This window comes from Misgurnus anguillicaudatus, chromosome 24 (genome assembly GCF_027580225.2).
Source record: "Misgurnus anguillicaudatus chromosome 24, ASM2758022v2, whole genome shotgun sequence".
In the NCBI taxonomy this organism is placed as follows: domain Eukaryota; kingdom Metazoa; phylum Chordata; class Actinopteri; order Cypriniformes; family Cobitidae; genus Misgurnus; species Misgurnus anguillicaudatus.
The window spans coordinates 8,196,059-8,218,574 of NC_073360.2; the positions used below are offsets into that span (position 1 = coordinate 8,196,059).

Consider the following 22,516-nt stretch of genomic DNA (forward strand, 5'->3'; position numbering starts at 1 on the left):
GAGGAGGAAAAGGATACTCACTTCTCCACAGTCTTCAGCTCCTCGCCCTTCTCCTTCATGTTCTCTGTCAGCTGGCTGCTTTTCTCACTCAGCTCTTTGGTGTCCTCCTGAATCTGCTGTTTCTCGGCTTCTTTCGCTGACACTCGCTGCTTTAGATCATGCCTGAAGAGAAAATAAATCTTCAATTTAATGCTGAAGTTAACAATAAATTATAAAAATTTTCAGGTAGGAAATGTAGACCTAACAGCAGCTTGATCACTGTAATTTTGTCTTTGCAAGTGTTTGATAGACTACTTAAGATAATACAGTCTTATTTCAGTGATTGATTTCTGTATAAGTTAAAGAGCTGATGGTGTGTTTGTTTCTTACACATAGAACTGACAGAGGAGGCTCCTCTTCTTAAAGATGTCATTCTCTAAAGTGAGAAACTCCACAGCTTTGTTCTTCTCACCCTCCAGAGCGCTCTTCTCTTTCTCCACCAGCTTCACGCGATTCAACTGTACACAAATACAGACAGAGATTAAGACCAGTATTCCCTAACACAATGTAACTGTATGAGATGTTTTCAGGCTGATAACACATAATGTGAGGTCTCATCTGTAAGCACAATTAACAGACATGCTAGTGTTTGCTCAAGGTAAAGTTGCCAAAAAAAATTTAATTTGTTCTCTGATATCTACATAGAAGGTTTGTGGCTTTATTAAGTGCAAAAAAGATCCAGAGATGGTTTTACATGTCCATTTATGTTTTTGTATGCACAAGGTTTACATATGAAATGGGAAACAATCGTGTTTGAGGCTCACGATATGTCATTACCACATACAGAACTATTATTATTCATCTAAATACAGTTTTACATTCTACAGCAACTTTAACAGCGCTGTATTTTTGGGGATTTGTAAAGTCAGTAGATTAAATTGATGTTGTGGTACCTTCTCTCCTCGCTGCTCATTGAGTAGCTCCACCCGTCTGCACAGCACATTGATGGGCTCTTTGAGACGACATGATCCGATGATGTCCTCCAGATACTCCAGCATACCTTCATCATGTTCTGTCTGACCTTTGGGCTTCATCATGGCAATTTGTTCCACCTCACCCTGACAATGAAGCAGACATTTACTAGGGATGGACATTCGTCAATTTTGCTTTTCGAGTACCCGATAGGTCTGAAAAACGAGTACATGATTACTCTTTAAGTGGGGCATTAGCATGGGGGCTTTAAGAACCACTGGACTAAATCAACTCTGCAATGTCAGTTAATGTATATTTGTTGTTTTAATTGATAATATTGACGCCTCAGAATTCTACAGTGATAAGTTTTTACAGCGTTTTGTAGGGGTGGGAGAAAAATAGATTTGCCAAACTATCGGGATTCTTTATAAAACAATTTTGAAATTGATTTGTTTACCTCAGAATCAATCAATATTTCTTTGTTTCCCATACATTGATTTATCTGTGGCGGCCCGCCACAGAATCAACACTGGCCGCCGCAAATAAATTTTCATGATTCCCATTTACATTTTACTATTTAAAATGGCTTAATTCATTGTAGCGAGCACTCAGCCCACCTTCCTCCGCGCTCTCTCTCTCATATTTCGTTTAGCGCCTCAACAGGGTGCGCCCCCTCGTCTCTCATGTTGTGCAGCGTTCCTCTCTCGCATACAACAGTGAAAAGTGTTTTAACTCTGCATTCCTCCATGTACTTTCTCTTTTTCGCGTAAAGTCAACAGTCACGGATGTTACTGACAGGGAAGATGGCTGATCGAGTTCATCATGACTTAACAAAAGGTTAGCAGTGGTGTTTCCAGCAAATACCTGTACTCTTGGTGAGTCTGTGTGCAAGCTCTCTCCCTACCTATGATGCGGTATGCCCGCGCACGTGTTCTGTGGTCGCAACTCAGCAACAGTGTATTCTCTAATTTTTCTAAATTTGCTCCAAATTGACTGCCCTAAATGCGATGTACAATAAAACTAACTACTCATAACACACTCATAACACAGCAACACTTATGAGAAGAGCAACATCACGGCCTCAATGTAAATGTATGGTGATTTTGTCGAGTTTTTAGCAGCAGTTAAAGAAACAGTTGGTTGGATTAAACAAGGAGGTAATGTGTCATGTTTAGTCACTATTTTATAGACAACAGAAAAATTAATATGTAAAAATAGCATTCAGTTGTGTTAAAATGCAATATAATGTGACAGATGAAAAAGTAAAACATGACGCGATGACGTAACATATATGCTAATAGACGTGTGACGTCATCACCGCCACAGTCTCTCAAAATCCTGTGGAAAACACTGTATTTACTTTTCCAAAGAGGTGGCGGGGAGATGTTACAGCTTTTAATCAAACAAATGGCAAAACGTATGTTGTTGTCTGTAATAGATAATGTCGTATCAAGCTGGAGTGAGAAAGCGAAACCATGACAGAGACAGGGGACCAAACCTCTTCGAGAATCATTTCTGCACTTTCACGTGATAATAACGCTCTTTGATAATGACATTTTGCGTGTGAACACATTATTTCTCTCCCGATGAGTTCGGTGTGCATTCGCGCGCTCACTGTTTCTCGAGGAATTTGGTTGCAAAAGCTCCGTGTCACATTGTATCCATGTTTCTGAACTTGAGACGAATTGATTGCATTAAAAGGTCTTTACGGAGGACCCGGGTAAAAACAGTGTAAAACCCGATGATCAGAGTCACTCAGCGCTAATGCACATGTGCAGTCTTAAGCGTGCCTCCGGTTTCTATGGCAAAAACAAACAACTGGCTCTTGCTTTAAAAGTCACAACCACGCAGTTTGTCAACGCATTTGTCATGAAGCGCCGCTGTGTCTGTTCATTCATTGCCCTTCAGTTCTGACTGGCCTGCATGACAGAGGAGAAGCCCAGTATACGAGCATTGGTAGCGGTCACCGGTGCTATTAATATTCTTTTTTAAGCGAGTGGCCTCTAACTTTTTCAACTTTGTTACGCGACTGGACACACCCCATACAGTCGCATACAATCGGGGTCACTGTCGCTTGTGTCGCTGGAAGTCTTCAATGGAAAAGCTTCCATTGAAATTAATGAGATGCTACTGCTAGTTGCTGCTAGTCTGAATGCAGCTTAACCCTGCTTATGTTTAAAGAGTCACACAGATCCAAAACCGAAACTGACCTGTATTGCAGTGTGTCAAGTAGCTGTCCATCAATGTAAACAATGTGCAAAGTAGTTAAACCAAAAAGTGCACGATTAATAAAGTTATTGGCTTCTAAAGTAGGGAGTCGACTCTGAATCGCTGAAATGAGTCGTTATATGGATTGGATCTCCCGCCTGACTTTTTCCACGTCACACAAACGCTTCCATGTCACAAGATACTAATCTCCGCCTACAGCCTTGCCCGTGGGAGAAACGAAAACTATGACCTGCCCACAGATAGTTAGTGTGAAAACATCATATCACGTTGTGTTTTCAGTTTGTGTTGTTTTCACTACCAAAGGAGACTTTTTCAAGGAGGGATATACTAAACGTTTGGCTGTGAAGAATCAGTGGTTAAAATAACTTTTTCATGGAGGGATTTACGCGTGCATGGGGCTTATGCTGCACTTACGGGTTTGCTATATCCTGGTTAGTTTACATAAATGCTTAAATGACTGTAAAATTGTTAGTTTCTATTGTCATTTTTATTGCTTGGATTAATGATGAATGATATGTATTGATGTCGATAATGTCTTCAGTAAATCATGTTAGCAGATCTAGGTCAATACATGTTGCACTATTGTTGGTCTTTGCCACTGATCTGTGGTCTGTGCAGAGACTCAGTCAGTTGACCAATCAGAGCAGAGCAGGCTACTGAAAGGTGGGGTTTAAGCAGACTGAGTCGTTGAACGGCCTCACACGAATCGTTTGGGGATCTCTGAGAAATGGGGTAATTTTAAATTTATAATTTGAGAAAATTACAGTGTCTTGCACGCATTTAAACCTGTTGTCCGGGACTTATAAACAGTGATAGGACGCTTAAAATTGACATCTGAATTCACATATCACCGCAGCACATCGAGCCTCAACTATCATCTCAATGCAAAACATATAGCAGCTAGCGTGGACGTTAGCCCGACTCCGAGTACAACGATTTGGTTGAACCAAAATAAACAATATTTTGTTGCTTAAGCTTATGTATTCAGTCATTTTTCATGGTATACTAAAAATCCATGTGAAAAAATAACTTCTCAATGTTCTCAGGTCAAATATTTATATGTGATTAAAATGTGATTAATTTCGATTCATTAATTACAAAGCCTCTAATTAATTAGATTAATTTTTTTAATCGAGTCCCGGCCCTAGTAAAAACACTATACAAATACATTGAAATAGAGCCTCCTAAGGATGCAGAGATCATTTTTATGTTTCTCTATAAATCCACCTCAAAATACAGAAATCCCACAAAGTTCCTGCTTATTATCCAGTGCCTGAAATTCATGATTTTTTTTTACATATGTTTGCCATCTGCATAAAATGAAATTAACACCTAAAAAACTTCAAATACACACGAGGGTGCTATAACATCACTGTCTTCTCTGTCTGTAGTGAGGACATGGAAGATCACAGCTAAATAACATCTGCAAGTGTCAACAACTGAAAACACAAGACGACTAGAGCAAGAATGAGTCATACCGCTGCCTAACACAGACAGTGTTAAAGCACTTTCATCACAACAAGCTTTAGGTCCTTCAGATACTCTTTGGAGACAGGGAACATTTACAGGGGAGAAAACATTCCAGTTACCCCCTTTATAATTACAATTGTTAGTAGGTCTGGTCCGAATATCATTTTATGAGCTTTGAAGCTTAAATAGAAATCACACCGAGAATTCAAAGCTTTGGAAGGAGGGGCTGAACATATTTTTCTCTCCAATAAAGGCAGGAATCTGTGTGTCTGTCTGCAGTTTTATTATGTGACGGGTGTGTTGCTGCGGCCCAAGGCAGTGAAGTGTTGCATTTTGGTGCAATATGGACATGTAACACGTTCAAAATTTATAGAGAACTCAGAGAACAGGCACTGCATTAGTGAAACAAAACACATAAGTCTGTTAAGAGCAATACTTTTAATAAGGTAGCCTAACATTTTTCTAACAAACAAACACTCCAAGAGTCAGAAATTAGAAATGATCAGAAATTAGCACCACAGTAAGTACTGACAACGCATTAGGGTAGGCTATTTATATAAAAGAACAATGAAAATAAATTGAAAATCGAACCATAATAAAGAAGCACAGTAGCATACTTTCAAAATCAAGTTTATTTACTAACACTTACACTATCTGATTTGTTTTTTCCTCAGAAGAACAATAAAAAATATATGAAGAGTTTGGTTCCAAAACGCGATAAACGCCATTTTTGAAAAAAATGAGTTACTGCCAAAATCAGTATTATATCAGGTCAGTATTTAAAAGTAAATAATTAATTTTACGCAAAATCCAATATCCGCAGTGTTATTCTGTCATCTTTTCTCCCTTTTTCCCAAAATGCGATAAACGCCACTCCTCCTTTTTTACAGAACGCAATAAATCCGTTCCACATATTACAGCGGACCATTCACGCAATGTAAACAAACATGCCGGCGCACCGAGTACACGGAGTCCTAGTTTTCCTCATCTACTTTGTACTTCGTGATCAACAAACAAAACAAAATAATACTTTAATGGCATTAATAAACCTGTGGTTGTTTTCTGTGACGGGAAAGATTGTCATCAACATCTAATAATTCACACGAAGCACTCGGGAGACTGGTGCTTATCTCCCGACAGCATCAAGTTTCTCATGCTAACACATTGACCCCAGAGGATCTTATGAAAACTTTACATTATTTTACTCAAAGTCAACGAAAATCGAGCAGGACTAAAACATTTTACAGCTGATCGCTGTGAAAAATGCTAAGCAACGGCGTCAAGTATAACCGCAGCAATATGACAGTGATCTTAATATGACAAAGTAAGTGTTTTGATTAATGACATTAATGTTTATTTTTTATCAGTGTATATCACTGTTCAACTAAATGAACATATAATGGAAAAGATGAATGGACATTTATACATTGATTGAATACATTTATAGTATTTTGAAGAAAAAAAACCCGTCATGGATTTATTGCATTTTGTGGAAAAAATAATTCGTTTTTATAATAAATCTTTGAAAATCAATTTATGGATTTGAATTTTTTATGTTTTTATAACCTAAAGATGCTATGGGAAAGTTTGTAACAGAAAATAGTGGTTATCATCTTGTCACTTTCTTTGTATAGAAAACACGTTTTTACCGAAATTTGTCAAAATGGAATTATTGCGTTTTGGAACCAAACTCTTTATATTTAGCCAAAACCCCAGTGCTCCATCATGCAAGTCAACAAATCCGCCACTTTAACCCCATTCACACAGACCTTTGGTCCCAGAAAATACCTGTAAAATTGCCAGACAAGCTGCTGTGTGAACGCAAACATGTCCCGTAAATATTCTGGGATCTCTGCCGGAAAGAGGACCTAGTAAGATACACGGAAAACTATCTGTGTGAACAAGAAGCTGAAACAATGCCGTAATGGGCGTTTTATGGTTCAGCTCTTTAAAACGAGAGATTTACATGTATATCAACATTCACAACGAGAAATGTCAGCAAACTAGATCGAAGCAGTTATCAGGAAATGATAAATGAGACGCATAAACAATGACGCGCGTGCTATGGCATGAAGTTTGTTCAACTCTTTAAAATGAGGGATTTAATGTTACATGGAGATCAACATTCACGACGAGAAATGTCAGCAAACTGGACTGAAGCAGATATCAGGTAAGTTTGCTCGTCACTCGATCATTCAGCAACATAAGAGAATATCACATCACGTGCTCATTTAAGCTTATAATAAACAAAAATGCCCGCGCTCATCCCAACAAGATATATCGTTCAGCTCCTCAAGACGCGGGTTTTATATGCATATTAACAATCACAACGAGAAATATCTGAAAACTGTATTAAAGCAGAGATCAGGAAGCTCGTCAATTATCCACTCTGAAGCTGAGATCATTCACCAGCATAGAACGGCGCATCACGCAGTCATATCAGAAACAAAAATGCACGCGAGTGGTTTCTGGAGAGAGAAATGATAAATAATATGCAAACTTCAGACGCTGCGTAGAAGATAGGGCAGGGCTTTAAACAGGTCACGTGTCTTCCGGGACCTTGCATGCCGGCAAATCAATGGCAGTGTGAATGAACAAAAATCAAACGATCCCGGAAAAATCCAGGATGCATTTTCTGTGTATTTTCCGAAATGTCTGTGTGAAAAGGGCTCTACTAGAGAGCTTAAAAAGCAGATATATCCAAAACAAAAGTAATTCCCCATAACTCCTGGTGACATATTGAGGTCTTGTGAAGCAAAGCGATCAGTTTTCGCAAGAACTTGAACGCCATTTACAACACTATTAGCATTAATGCCAAAGCAAGAAGTGTACTTTAGGTTTTTCTGCATTGGCAGCCATGATACTTGAGCTCTGAGACGGTTGGTTGTTGTGATACTTGTTCCACCCCTCCTCCACTGTGACTGGACGGACGTGTAAGAACAGACACTGACGAGCAGAGCTTTCAACTTGCTTTTTTCTGTGGTTTTTCCACGCTGAACTATGGCTTGTTTGAAAAACGCTGCGCATCTATTGGAAACAATTGAAAGCATGCGCTGGCTGTGGGCATAAAAGCTTTGGTGTGCACGCACCCCAACGCTAATAATGTTGTAATAAAAAGAATATTTGAAGAGTTTCGTTGCAAAACGAGATAAATCCATTTTTTTACATTTTTGTCAAAACATGTTTATTATTATGTTATCATGTTATTATTTGGTTTTATGGTGCTACTTAGCTGTATTTTTTAAGTTATGAAGGTTTAAATCAAAACAAACCAACTGCAGTTGCATTGAAATTAATTGGAATGCACAACCAAAAAACGAGATTTCTGAACAATAAAAAAAACGGTGGTTATCTCGTTTTGCAACAAAACTCTTCATTTGAATCTCAAAACTGACAATCGAACCCACAGAATGTTCATTCAAATATTCTGGTCCAGCCCTAATTGTTAGTAAACATGTTTTCATGTAAACAAGCACTATTTATTATCTGACTCTTAATGGATTCTGCCAACAAACCACTATTTCTGAATTTCCTGAGGCAAGGATTAAGCAGATTTGAAGTGAAAGTATTTGATGAACGTATACATGCCGAGAGAATTTGGTTAATAACGTTAATTTGTGATGGAGGTGGCATTAAGAAGCTTTTTCATTTGACCTCCTCATATGTTTACACTCAAGTATTTGAGTTATACATTTTTCCTGTTTCATAAACAAAAACATTACAACTTGAATCACATTAATTTCACTTATGTGCATCATTTTGTTCAAATTGCATTTGGACAACAACATTTATAATACTTTTTCAATTTAACTTAAAAAAAAATCAAAAATCAACAGTAACACGACTGGCATAGTTGTAATAAATCCTAACTAGAATCAATAGTTTATGGTCACTTAAAATTCTTTAAAACCCATAAATGTCCTCAATAAAACGCCATTAAATATAGTGCTCACAGTATTTTCACAATTTAGATGCACTGAGTGAAGAGAGTATATTTCTGTTCCAAGTTGCAATTTAGAGCTCTACTAATTGTGAAGCTGTCAAGGTATTAAATATGCAGCATAGAAATGATTTGTGTTAAGAAAAGCTCTTCTACCACCCACCTATACAGCCACAGAAAGCACTGCTTCAAACTAACTTAGATATCAAATTCTTAAAGTGTATGATTAATCTGGAGCACAAATGAATGATGAGATAATGAGAGGCTCACTCCTGCCTCACTGAAGCAGCACAAATAATATTGGGGTTGGACTTGACTTTAACACACACCAATATTTACGTGCTGCTAAAGCGGGGAAGGTAGAGTGGATAGATGGATGTTGACCTCTGACCTTTTACAGTGACCCGTGACCTCACGCACAGCCAAGTCAAGTGTATGAGAGTCCTTAAAATCCTAGAGCAGCAAATGATGGTTTGCACTTTTTCCTAAATGTTGAAAACCATGATGCGCTGCTATAGCAGTCTAAGGCCGTCACTCACGGCTCTCCAGAAAATACAAGAGGCCAAAAGCACACATCATGCATTAAATGAGAGATAATCACCCTGTAGAATCAGGAAGCGATTGTGGTCAAGATCGATGCCATGACTGCGTAGTAATGTGCCCACATCTTTAAAGGTTGACTTCCTGCCATTGATGTGGTATGCAGAAGAATTATCTTTTCCAGCAGTTCTCGAGACATAAAAGGAACTGTCGGGGATGACATCATAGTCGTCACCTTCCTAAAGGCAAAATTAACATAGTGGACAAAAATAAATATTACAACACAACAATTTCCTTTTTTTTTTACATTTAAGCAAAACACATCATATTTTTGGGTCAAACGTTACCTGAACATTTCTTTACTAGTGATGGGTATTATTTTCATTTTAGCGATATTGATTATTGTTAAGAACCAGGATTGATAAGCTGTATCGTACTATTATCAAACAGAAGTGGCACATTTTTTAAATAAAAAGGCTCTTAAAATAGCTACAAAAAATACTAACTAGTAGACGCAAACAGATAAAAAAATAAGTATATTGGATTAAATATATAAGGCATAATGCACTAGCTGTGCATTAAAGAGGACATTTCCAAAGACTTTTTTAAGATGTTATATAAAACTTTGGTGTCCCCGGAGTACGTATGTGAATTTCTAGTTCAAAACAGCATGTAGATCATTTATTATAACATGTTAAAATTGACACTTTGTAGGTGTGAGCAAAAATGTGCTGTTTTAGGTGTGTCCTGTTAAATGCAAATGAGCTGATCTCTGCAATAAATGGCAGTGTTGTTGTTACGTTAGTGCAGATTAAGAGTAGGACTGGGTATCGATTCAGATGTTCCAGATCTATTCGATTTCAATTCACAAGCTATCAAATTGATTCAATTTCGATTTACAATTTCGATTATCGGCTTGGTTTTTATTATCGATTCTCGATTCAACTCAATGAATACAGATTTAATAAAAATCCTTTATTTATAAAAAAGAACAGTGAACATAAGTTTACAAGTGGGTAATTAACCATAAAGAAATTAATAGCCACAAACCTGTATATCAAAAAACGCTTTTATTTTAGGTACACTAAAACAGAACCCATCTCTAATTTTCTAATGCATATTATGTTAAATACAACACAATTTTGATGCAAGATGAAAAATGTATGCTGAAAAAAGTCAGAACAGCCAATCAAACAGTATCTTTTTACATTCATGGTCTTTAAGAATAAATTTTGAATCAACCACATAAAAAAAAAAAAAACGATTAATCCGAATATCGTTTTTTTTGCCCAGCCCTAATTAAGAGGCGGTATTATCCTCTTCTGACATCACAAAGGGAAGCCAAATTTCAATTACCTATTTTTTCTCATGCTTGTAGAGAATGGTTTACCAAAACTAAGTTAATGGGTAAATCTTTTTCACATTTTCTAGGTTGATAGAAGCACTGGGGACCCAATTATAGCACTTAAACATAGAAAAGTCAGATTTTCAGATTGCCCCTTTAAAGGATTTAAACACTCGACTGGAAGGTGGTTGCCTGAATGCAGTGCATTTATCTAGTTTCCTGTCAGCATTTTTGTCATTTTCACAAAATGCCTTACCGGAAAAATTTCTTCTATAAATATATAAACAAACAATACATTTAAAATGAAAGAACAGACCCTCTGCTTTTAAACAAACCAAAAAAATAAACAAACAACGGATATAATCACTTAAATATGGGAAGGTTTCTTCAAAAATACCAAATTTTGAAAAAATAATTGAATTTTTTATAATTAATTATTTTATAATTGTATGAATTTTGTTAGAGATCAGATTTAGAGCGATGATCAAAACATACATTGAGTTTACAACGTTGTAGAATTAGCTGATGCTTGAGTTTTTTTTTTATAAATTATATAATAGCGGAATTACAGATTACCATAAAAACTCGTCATGGAAGCATCATTGGCATGGAAACATTTTCTCTTAATGGGAAAGAGTTATGCATCATGAATCACGATTACTAAGTTTACATAATTCACTTCAGACACTTGCCACAGTAGCAGGCGATTATATTATTTAATCAAATTAAATTTTCAAAACAACCATTTATGACAATAAAAATACTTAGCAGAGGGCCACTAACCAATCCCCAAGCGAATCACATGCACAGTGTGGGTTTTTGTGTTTTCTTTAATAAATGATCAAGTGCTTCCTCTCACTTAGATGCAGTTTTGTTAGCTTTTGTCAAATATCATTTCATAATGTCTTGAAGTTTAGCAAAACTACCCTTCAAATCCACATTTACAGACAGCAAGTATTATTATATGCAATATGCATAATATATTATTCCAACCCTGATTACTATAAATGGTTGCATAAATAAATAAATAAATCAAATAAATAAAGTACATGGTAAAAAAAGGGTACATGTGCATTCTGTGACTAAACCAGTGAGATTTGCTGTTATTGGACTCAATGTCCAGCTAAGAGACAAAGTAGTTTACCTTGTCAATGATCTTCTGAAAGTGCACCTCTACAGTGCAGCTCTGGATATCCTGATGGCCATCAGAACTGTGGATCAGAACCGACAGCTTCTTTGAGCGGATCTTCTGAGCTCTGTATCCAAACACAAACAGCATGGAGTCAATCACGTTAGACTTCCCACTGCCATTTGGCCCAATGATGCAGGAGAAGCGCTGTAAGGAGACACAGAGAAAGGGAGAGAGATGGGTTAAAAATTACACATACTTTAAAAAAATAACTTCCTTTTAAAACAAATGATCTAAATATTGTGTGCAGCTCACATGGGACAACTTTGCATGTTTGTTTTAAACTCAATTTAGCATCTAGCGCCATTTTTAATGGTCAAATTAATTTTGGAATAAAACCTCTGCCTCTCTCCATAAAAAAAAAGAAAAGGCATGGGAGAGTGAACGTGTTTTGTTATTATAGATGTATGCAGTTTCTTTATGTACATTCTACATAAGAAGCAATAAAATACCCAACAAGACACCTAAATGATGCCCTGACAGTTTCTCACACCAGTAATTGAGTTATTGGTGAATAATGTCATAACCTGTAATCATTATCCATCACTCTGAGTTTAAAACTATCCTTTACTCCATTTTATCGGTCTTGTTGGTTTTCCTAAAATCATCATATAATTACACAATTACTTTCTATGGAAAGTTATAAACTGTCGTTTTCTCCCAATCATTACTTGACTGAATGCTCTCTCTCTCTCTCTCTCTTCATACCTCAAGGATAATGAAAACAGACATGCTAGATATAAATAGTTCTTTTTTTTAATATGTCAACATGATGACATAGACATCACTCAAATGTATATATTAATAAGTAACACTTATAATATAGTTGTGCGTTTAGTAGGGCTGCATAACAACTAATCGCAACTAATTGTCTGCAGAATAAAAGTTTTTGTTTACATCATATGTGTGTACAGTGTATAATAATTATGCATTTATAAATACACACACACACACACACACACACACACGTATATATTTAAAAAATGTTTCCATGTGTATATACACTTACACATACATACACACACACATATATATATACATATATATATATACACACATATATACACATATATACATATATATACATATATATACATATATATACATATATACACATATATATACATATATACACATATATACACATATATACATATATACACACATATACACACATATACACACATATACACACATATACACACATATACACACATATACACACATATACACACATATACACACATATACATACATATATATACATATATACATACATATATACATACATATACATACATATATATACATATATATACATACATATATATACATATATATACATATATATACATATATATATATATACACATATATATACATATATATATATATACACATATATACATATATATACATATATATACATATATATACATATATATACATATATATACATATATATATATATACATATATACATATATACATATACATATACATATATACATATACATATATACATATACATATACATATACATATATATATACATATACATACACATATATATATATATATATATACATATATACATATATACATATATACATATATACATATATACATATATACATGTATATATATATATATATATATATATATATATATATATATATATATTATGGGTGGAACAATACATGTATTCGTTTTCGTTTCGAACCGGTACGGGGGTCACGGTTCGGTGCATGAATTTAAAACGGAGAATACACGGTATGAAAATAAAAAAACTTGCGTGCAAAATAATTAATGTAATGCGGAACTACTGTTAGATACGCGGGTTCTTTATGGACAGCTAATCTGTTGCCCCGCTTTAGCTCTGAAGCTCTGATTGGCGCCAATGCAGCCGAGCTCCGCCTATGTATGCGCTCTATCAGAGCCCGTCTACATTCTCTGGCACTCTGCATTTACGTCGACGCCGGTCCAGTCAGTGAAAGAGCAGCCGACAGCGAGTATGGCAAGTGGTGGTGTTTCACAAGAGTTAGACTTCCGCCAGCCTCTTTAAGAGCGCAAGTTTGGCAAAGCTTCAGTTTTCCAGTCAGTTACAATAGTACAGGCGAGAGAGTGGTGGAAAAGACGAGGACTTTGCGTCAGCGTTGTTCAGCAGTTGTTAGGTATGTGAGTGGAAATACATCTAATCAGGGCTCTCAAGTCTCACGCATTCACCTTGACAAACACGCATTTCAGTCAGTTCAAACGCCACACTTTGTATTTCTCACGCTGAGAAGTAGGAGATAAATTGTCCTGCTATATACAACAGGCATACGCAGGGCAGTTCTGTCGAGTTCAGCTGCTTTCAGTTTTTTAAGCGTGCTCAACTTTACGCAGCGCCATCAGCGTCAGAGTACCGCGAGAAATCTTGCGGAGGAGGCTGATTTCAAATCGCTCTCGCGTTACTCTGACGTCATCCACTTGTCGTTTCTTGCAGCCCCTCGTGAAGTCGTACACACCTATTAATTCATCCTATTTTTTGTTCTTTAGTACATTAATATGAAGTAAGGCCAAAATGTAATTTTAAAATGTATTTAGGTAACACTTGTAATACATTTGAACCCATATTTGTATGAAAGATGAGTACAAGATTACTTAAAGAGGTATACATTTTTGAAATACGTGATAGTATGTTAAATGCATTTCAGTTCATATTCATGACATCTCAAAATAACACTGATAAGGACACCTATGTTTTTAAGATTAGCTTAAGTAATAAAAAAATGCCTTCATTTTTGTTTTGCTTTTCCCTCCATTGTACCGAAAGTGAATCGAACCGTGGCGCCTGAACCGAGGTACGAACCGAACTGGGACTTCTGTGTACCGTTCCACCCCTAATATATATATATATATATATATATATATATATATATATATATATATATATATATATATATATATATATATATATATATATATATATATATATATATATATATATATATATATATATATATATATATATATATATATATATATATATATATATATATATTTATATATTTATATATATTTATATATTAGGGCTGTCAATAGATTAAAATATTTAATCGCAGATAATCGCATGATATCATGAGTTAACTCGCGATTAATCGCAAATTAATCGCACATTTTTATCTGTTCAAAATTTACCTAAATGTAACACTTTTTAAGTTTTTAATGCTCTAATCAGCATGAATTTGGATAATATATATGCTATATGCAAATGTATGTCTACAACAGCCTGTTTACATTTTCAACAGAACCATCAGCCATAGTTTTATAAATGTTTTTGCCTTTAGAAGACCTTGTTCTTTCTCCATTTCTGTTTGCTGCTGCATCATTTGTGACCTGTGCTGGCAAATTGAGTTGGGATAAGCAAATTTTCAAAAATGTGTCATTTATATTTTAACATTCTCTATTAAAAAACTTCTAAACAATTGGACCAATTGTTGGAATCTGACAAAGCATGACAGAACTATACCTTTTGCAGAGCAAAAACAATATCAATATACATATATGTTTTTTTTATTGTTTAATTTTGACAGACAGACCACTTTAAGACTGTAGGATAATGCAAGGGTTTGATATAAATGATACACAGATACTTTTCCTTAACAGTTAACCAAACATTCACTTCAGATATAACAGATTATAGGTCATACCTGCGTGAATTCTTGTCAAAACAGATATTTTTAAACCTGTAATTTTGTGTTAGATGTCTATATATATCGAGCCCAGTCTCCTGAAGATGCGTATAAATAGCACGAAGTGTCACGCACTCGCGCGTTTGTGTGCACGCGCTTCAGACGTCTGCGTCAGACATCGCTTTTGAGCCTTGTCACTCTTAATAACTCTTTTAACATCAATCAGATCCCAAACTTTATCTCTCTTAATAATTTTTTTACCATCAAGTAAGTCCTGCGGTCTATTTTCTATAATTTCTGAATGCTTTTTAAAACGAAACTAAAAAGTGAAAGAAGACGCATCTTTGCTTTATATGGATTTGGGACGGTACACCTCACTGAAAACGTGCAGATAAAGAAAACTGCACGTGCAGAAAACGTGCATTTTAGATGTTTAATGACCATTTAGAGCATTGGATTCGCTAGACGAGAGCTTAATATTCTTATTTTTATGAAAAGCTCCGACTCATCTAGACAGCGCCAGTCACTTGCTGCGTCTCAATTCATCCAGCTGTGGGTCAAACAGAAATTGCGTGTTGCCTTAATCGCGCGTTAATAAAATTAGTGCCGTTAAAATGAATTTGCGTTAACGCGTTATATTGTCATATATATATATATATATATATATATATATATATATATATATATATATATATATATATATATGAATTAGTGATGCACCAATGTATCGGCTGCCGATATTTATCGGTCGATTTTTTATGAATTTGAAACCATCGGCATATCGGCACTAGCATGAGTAAGGCAGATACTGATTGTTTATTAATTAACTGCATAAAGGCAATGAGTTGCATGTCTGTTGTTTATTTAAATTATTTAATGTTCTGGTGTGCACTATACTTAAGCACCGATAGAATAGCTTTGTTGAGCTGGCTCAAATGTCTTGGACAATAAAAGAAACAGACTGCAATTTAGTGGGGGAAAAGTCGTCCAACTTTTTTTGAAGTAGCAATATTTATACTCTGTTCAAAGCAATAGCACTGGCATTATTTATGTTTATTAAAGAAATCCATTATATGTAAAAAAAAAAAATGAGTTAATGTTGTTAATAAAAGAAATGCTGAATAGCAAAAACCACCTTTGAAGGTTGTCATGTTGTCTTATTATATTTGTTTTTAGCTTAATTTGTGCCTCTCTTATTATGTTGGTCAGTTGAATGTTAATTAGATCCAATCCATGTTCAGTAAAAATAATTTGATGCAGAAATAAACTAGCTAATAGACCAACTGTATAGTATTAGATACAAGTGTTTAATATCGGTATCGGCCAGAAGTTGTCTGTTTAAATCGGTATCGGCCCAAAAAAATCCTATCGGTGCATCTCTAATATGAATATTTAATTCATGCACATTGCACACATCTTTTTCTTAAAATTATACATGCATGTGTGTGTAATTATAAATACATAATTATTATACACAGTACACAAACATATATGATGTAAACAAAAACTTTTATTCTGCAAACAATTAGTTGCGATTAGTTGTTACGCAGCCCTAGTTTTTAACATTAGCGAACATGCTAGCAATATAGTTTTTAGCATTTATTAATCTTTGTTAAAGGAATAGTCTACTCATTTTCAACATTAAAACATGTCACCACCCCAACTAAGAACCGTTGATACATCCCTCCACCATCTGTGCGCGTGCACGCAAGCGCCGGAGCGCGCCGCGACGCCCCGACAGCACCCAGCCCAGCCCCATTCATTCAGTGGCACCATCCAGAGACAAAGCCAGAAGCGACCAAACACATCAACGTTTTTCCTATTTAAGACGAGCAGCCACACGAGCAAGTCCGGTGGTACAAAACAAAACGCAGCGCTTTTCTGAGCGGATTTAGAAGATGAGCTACATTTTATGGCGTAATAGCACTTTTGGGAGTACTTCGACTCTGCGCAGTAACACCCCCCCTCTCCCATTATGAGAGGGAGAAGGGGAGCGGACTTTTCAGGCGAGTCGAAGTACTCCCAAAAGTGCTATTACGCCATAAAATATAGTTCCCCTTTTAAATCCGCTTAGAAAAGCACTACGTCTTATTTTGTACCACCAAACTTGCTCGTATAACTACTCATCTTAAATAGGAAAAACGTTGATGTGTTTGGTCAATTCTAACTTTATCTCTAAATGGCACCATTGAATGAATGGGGCCAAGCCAAATGCCATCGAAGCGTCGCAGCGCGCTCCAGCGCCCACGCGCACGCACACAGGTGATAGAGGGATGCATCAACAATTCTTATTTAAGGTAATAACATATTTTAATATTGAAAATGAGTAGACTATTCCTTTAATGTTAGTAAATGATAACCCAGTCGTTCATGTTAGTTCATTGATGTTAGGTCATTAACTGATGTTAACAAATACAACCTTATTGCAAAGTGTTACCCATTGAGGTTTTTCAAATCCGTAAATGATGTATTAATGTTATGACAATGTACTCTTGTGGACACCCATGAACAAAAACCTAATATTAAACTTCTTATTTTATTCATATAAAAAGTCGGCTATCAACACAAAAAAATTATTTCTAAAATGGGTTTAAATTAAACACAGGCTCCACAAAAATAAAAGAAAAGACTTGATGTAACAAGCATAGAGAATAAAGTAAACAAACAACCTCTAGCCAATGGCAAATCTAACCCTAATCTACAGCATGCAAAAAACAGTATGTATACTTATTATGAAGTATTTATGAAACAAGTGAAAAATATCTAGATGGTACACTGAGATTCTGAATGGTCAACAAGTAAACCGACAAGGTTGATTAAAAAATTCAATACTGTCACAAATTTCTTATGTAAACACACCCTTAAATATCATTTACAATTCATACAAAACTCACACAAACACACAGATTAGTGCAACAGGCCATGAAAAACACACCGCTGTCCTGCTCTTCGCCTTAAACTGGATTTACAAATTTCAGAATTTTCTATGAAACTTTCAGTAGACATTATGAAAAGGCTGATTGATTTTTAAGCACTTTTATAAATGATTACTATCAAATTACTTGACTTTTTTATATAAACACTGTTGTCGAGCCCTAATTCTGAAGTGTGCAACCACTGGAGACTTTATAGTATATAAGTAATAGGAGATGATGAGTCATCACATCTAAAAAAAAACAATCTAACGAGAAATATGAGCCAAAATTTGCCCACCTATGTTCTTGATCAAATAAAACATTATGTGCAAGTTTGCAAACACCAATGGCAAAGTAAAAGTGGTTTGGAAAAGCATCATCTTGTCAATGACATTCAGACAGTTGACTATATAATAACAGCTGATGATTGTACCTTATGGAACGGACCAAGGATCTGCTCGCCAGCGTACGATTTGAAGTTTCTGTTGACGATGTGAGTGATCATGAGGCGGGGGGCGCCAGGCTCCGAGCTCATGGTGGGCGGAGGAGGAGGAGGGATGCTGCCCAAAATCTCCTCCAGACTGCGGTTATCTAGGACTTCAGCAGACTCGCTCGTGGCCACATCTATGATGAAACAAATCAAACTGTATCTGTGCTAGAAGGATTTCATTTTATTCACAGTGTGCTAGGGAAAACAAGACAAAAACAAACCCAAACAAAACTCCAAACCAAACAAATATGATTGTTACTACTCATCAGTTGTGTCACTGTTTCATTCATTAATAAAAACATGTAACGAGTGAATGTAGCCAGGGGTCTAAACAGTAAGAACTAGAAGTTGACTGATTGTTGTAGAACAACAGTCTAAACTAAAAAAAACAAATAGACATTTATTATCATGTAAACATTATGATGATTAAATTATTTATCAGGTCTAGCGAAAAAGGATTTTATCCTAGAAAGCAATGACAGCCATGGTAAAAAAAAACAAAGAGCAAAGAAAGAAATGATGACAGGAAAGTGTCTGATAAGTGAAGGTTGTAAAACTCTTCAGAAAGAGTTTTTTCTAAAATACTTTGGCTTTAATAGTGACATTTTTACATTTAAAATATCTGCTCATGATGAGGACATTTTGATTATTATGTACAAACAAAAAACCAGGTCAGTGATAGGGCTGCGTGACTATGACAAAAATTGCATTGCATTTTGGCAGCAGGGGTCACATATAATGATAAAGATCTGTACGATGATAATATTTTGTTGAAACTGAGAATGACTTGTGATTAACTACTAGTGGATAAACTAGTAAAAAGGCATTTAAAACAAGAAAACGTACGTTTACTAACTTTTCCATCTTAGGGTTAGATGTCATGAAGTTGCATCAAAGCTGTCCAATTTCAAACTACTACTGTATATTAAAAATATAACACTAACAAATATGTCATTTTGACAAAGTGAACTTGAGGTTGACTTTTTTGACGGTGTGGCGACCAAAAATTTCATCAGAGCAAGTAAAAAACTGAACAGAAATTGTTTTTTTTTGAGCATCGGCTGCTCACTCGTGCTGTGTGTTTCTGACTTTAGTTTAATGCAGGTCGAAAAACCAAGATGAATAACTAAATTAACCAACAAACAAAAATAGGTAACAGAAGGAGAAAGAGTAAACACGTGTCAGTCAATTACACAAAACAGATATCACTCATGCAAGACTTATTCGTATCTTACCGTCCTGCGGCGCCGGTGTGTCGCTTGCGGCTTTGCCGGGTGTGATGCGCTCATCGTCGGAATCATCCCGCAGCTCAGTCGCCCTCTTAGCAGCCGTCGAGCTCTTGGTTGTTTTTACAGGCATAATTCAAAGCACCTGAAGAGCACATGGGGACAGGACAGGGTGAAGTCACGATAAACATAAACCCGCGTCTTTGTTCGCATTGGCATCTCTCCAGTTAAAATCGCGGCGTACAGAAAAGAACCAAGTGTTTAACAAAACCCAGTACATAATGACAAAGTCAGGGCAATAACACGAGTGTGTGTGTGCTGTCGATTATGGCGAAGTTCACACAATGAGGAAAAACACACAGTTGACAAAAACAGCACTACAAAACCAAACAACAAACAAACAAACAAACCACTGAGCTAACGTTACAAATCAAATGACACCACTTCCGACAAATGGCGTTATTAAAAAACACGTATCTTAAGAAGGGGTCAAGATAAAGATATTGTGTTTTGTTATATTAATGACAATCTAAACGCTAATAAAATAATAAGAAATTGTAAACAGTAATGTTTTAAATCAAACTATTGTTTTTGAAAAAGCATCCGTTTTTGCTAAGGTGCTTTCACAAAGACTTTTTTAAATATCTGGCAAAAGGATCGTGGATTGACAGGTTTTGATTTATCATACAGTATATTCAATATTTATCTAAAGTTAAACGAGACGAAAATTAGATAAAACTGATACAAAAGTTACAAAAAACAACCTAGAAACACTAACGTTAAACGGTTAAGTTAACGTAACTTCAAGACGGGAGTAAGTTAAGTCTCTCATCTGAACATCTCTGTAAGTATATGCCATCATAAAACGCGATGTAAATAAATGAGTTTACCAGATTTGAGATAACGTTAAATTATTAACGTTAATGCAAACTGACACCATGGTAAATAACAACAGTTCGTATAAATGTACCTTGTTTTCTGCCGATTTCACTTAGACCTCTTCGTAATTCCTCTGATATTGAGCTCCACGATAATTAACCCACATATACTGAGTGTTTTTTGAAGTAAAATGAGAGTAAATGTGCACTCGTTCCGCTCACATCAGAGATATCTTACTCATAAATGGCGCGTAAACTGAGAGGACGAACCCGAGTTCGTTATAACCCGCGCAGTGCATCATGGGAAGTCTACAACCCTGCGTGAGTCACATGACCTGTGTTTTTACATTCGGCTTGATCGACTTCATGCGGCGCCGCAAGAATTGAAAGTTCTATGACGTAAAAGTACCGCGAGAGCAATTCGAGAAATCATGCGGAGTAGTCTGTTTTCAAATCGCTCTCGCGTAACTTTGACGTCATCCGCTTGTCGGTTCTTGCGGCGCGGCATAAAGTCGAACAAGCTTATTGACGCACATATTAAATTTGTTCTCAGCTCAGTACAAAAGCGATAAAAACGAAATCTTTATTCAGGTATTAAAAAAGATAACTAATACGGTTAAGAAAGAATCACATGATTCAAACCAATTCCAAAACTTATATCCTTTAGCAGAAATGTTTAAAAACAAACAGTTTTTATAAATACAATGTAATGGTGAATCGAGGCTAAAGCAAGTTCATCGATAATCATTTATGAATAAAAAATATATATTTGTATAACTTTTAAACAAGTCATCACATCGCTCGGATCATTTGAAGTTTGGATCTACATCTCGCGAGATGTGTGACGTCACACATCACCATACTTGTTTGCATGCTGCAGTAGTACATAGAAAGCAACGCAGAAATCTGAATATAGAAGTTACTCTGAATTAAGAAGGTTACTGGGAAATAATGTTAGCGGACGGTGTTTTGTCAGAAGTGTTTGTTCAGAGGCAACGCTTATAATCATTGTATGTTTATATAAGAGGCTCTCTGGCTAGCCTAGCACAGCAACAGTGAACGCGTTTCCGTGGCAACGGCGCATTCAGTCTGGTAAACGCTAATTGTCTGTAAACTGTTTGTATTAGCCTGACAGAATGATGTGGATTTTCACCGTTTTATTTCTCGTTAACAGGAAAGATCACACTATAAAAGCATAAAGGTAAGGAGAAAGGATGCGACTGAAAACGTTTCTGCTAAAGGAACCAAAACATATCCTTTACTATCTCTTCACACAAAGTCTCTTAATAAAACGTTTTGGCATTAATGTAAGCATGTTTGTGACATTAGCCATGTTAACCATGTTATAAACAACACAAGTACACAATATGGTTTCTGAATCGTTCCCACATAATACTGGATAAATGGTGTTTGTACTGCCAAGACATTTTCAGAATAATGTGTTTTTGTTCACCTTTTTAATTGTTAGGCTGGTTTCAGACTTTTGAACGCTATTGTGTCTTTCAGACTGGTAAAGTAACAACTGAATACATTTATTCTCGTCTAATTTGCATTAACTAACACCTTATTTGAATATGATAGTGGTATCAGAAAATAACATTTCTATTAGGAAGATTATTTTGCCCCCAGGTATTGACTTCCATGTGCATAAATGTGAAAATCTTTA

At 35.7% G+C, this 22,516-nt stretch overlaps 2 protein-coding genes across 3 annotated transcripts in view; one reads left to right on the top strand and one right to left on the bottom strand.

The window, feature by feature from the left end:
- smc4 (structural maintenance of chromosomes 4) overlaps positions 1 to 21,168 on the bottom strand; it is a 33,117-nt gene extending 11,949 nt beyond the window's left edge. The window contains exons 1-8 of the mRNA XM_073863305.1: positions 20,943 to 21,168; positions 19,982 to 20,117; positions 18,690 to 18,880; positions 11,620 to 11,811; positions 9,188 to 9,369; positions 933 to 1,092; positions 370 to 497; positions 22 to 162 (exon numbers count right to left, since the gene is read on the bottom strand). Of these exons, the coding sequence (XP_073719406.1) occupies positions 22 to 162; positions 370 to 497; positions 933 to 1,092; positions 9,188 to 9,369; positions 11,620 to 11,811; positions 18,690 to 18,880; positions 19,982 to 20,105 (1,118 nt within the window). The 5' untranslated portion in view covers positions 20,106 to 20,117; positions 20,943 to 21,168. The remainder of the gene's footprint in view (positions 1 to 21; positions 163 to 369; positions 498 to 932; positions 1,093 to 9,187; positions 9,370 to 11,619; positions 11,812 to 18,689; positions 18,881 to 19,981; positions 20,118 to 20,942) is intronic.
- The window catches only part of ift80 (intraflagellar transport 80 homolog (Chlamydomonas)), a 36,551-nt gene continuing 34,793 nt past the window's right edge, over positions 20,759 to 22,516 (top strand). The window contains exons 1-2 of one of the 2 annotated variants that reach the window (XM_055195763.2): positions 20,759 to 20,816; positions 22,025 to 22,099. In XM_055195763.2, coding sequence (XP_055051738.2) covers positions 22,065 to 22,099 — 35 coding nt within the window. In that variant the 5' untranslated portion in view covers positions 20,759 to 20,816; positions 22,025 to 22,064. Of the gene's footprint in view, positions 20,817 to 21,677; positions 21,943 to 22,024; positions 22,100 to 22,516 lie in introns of those variants that run through there. The other variant, XM_055195762.2, reaches the window with a different exon arrangement.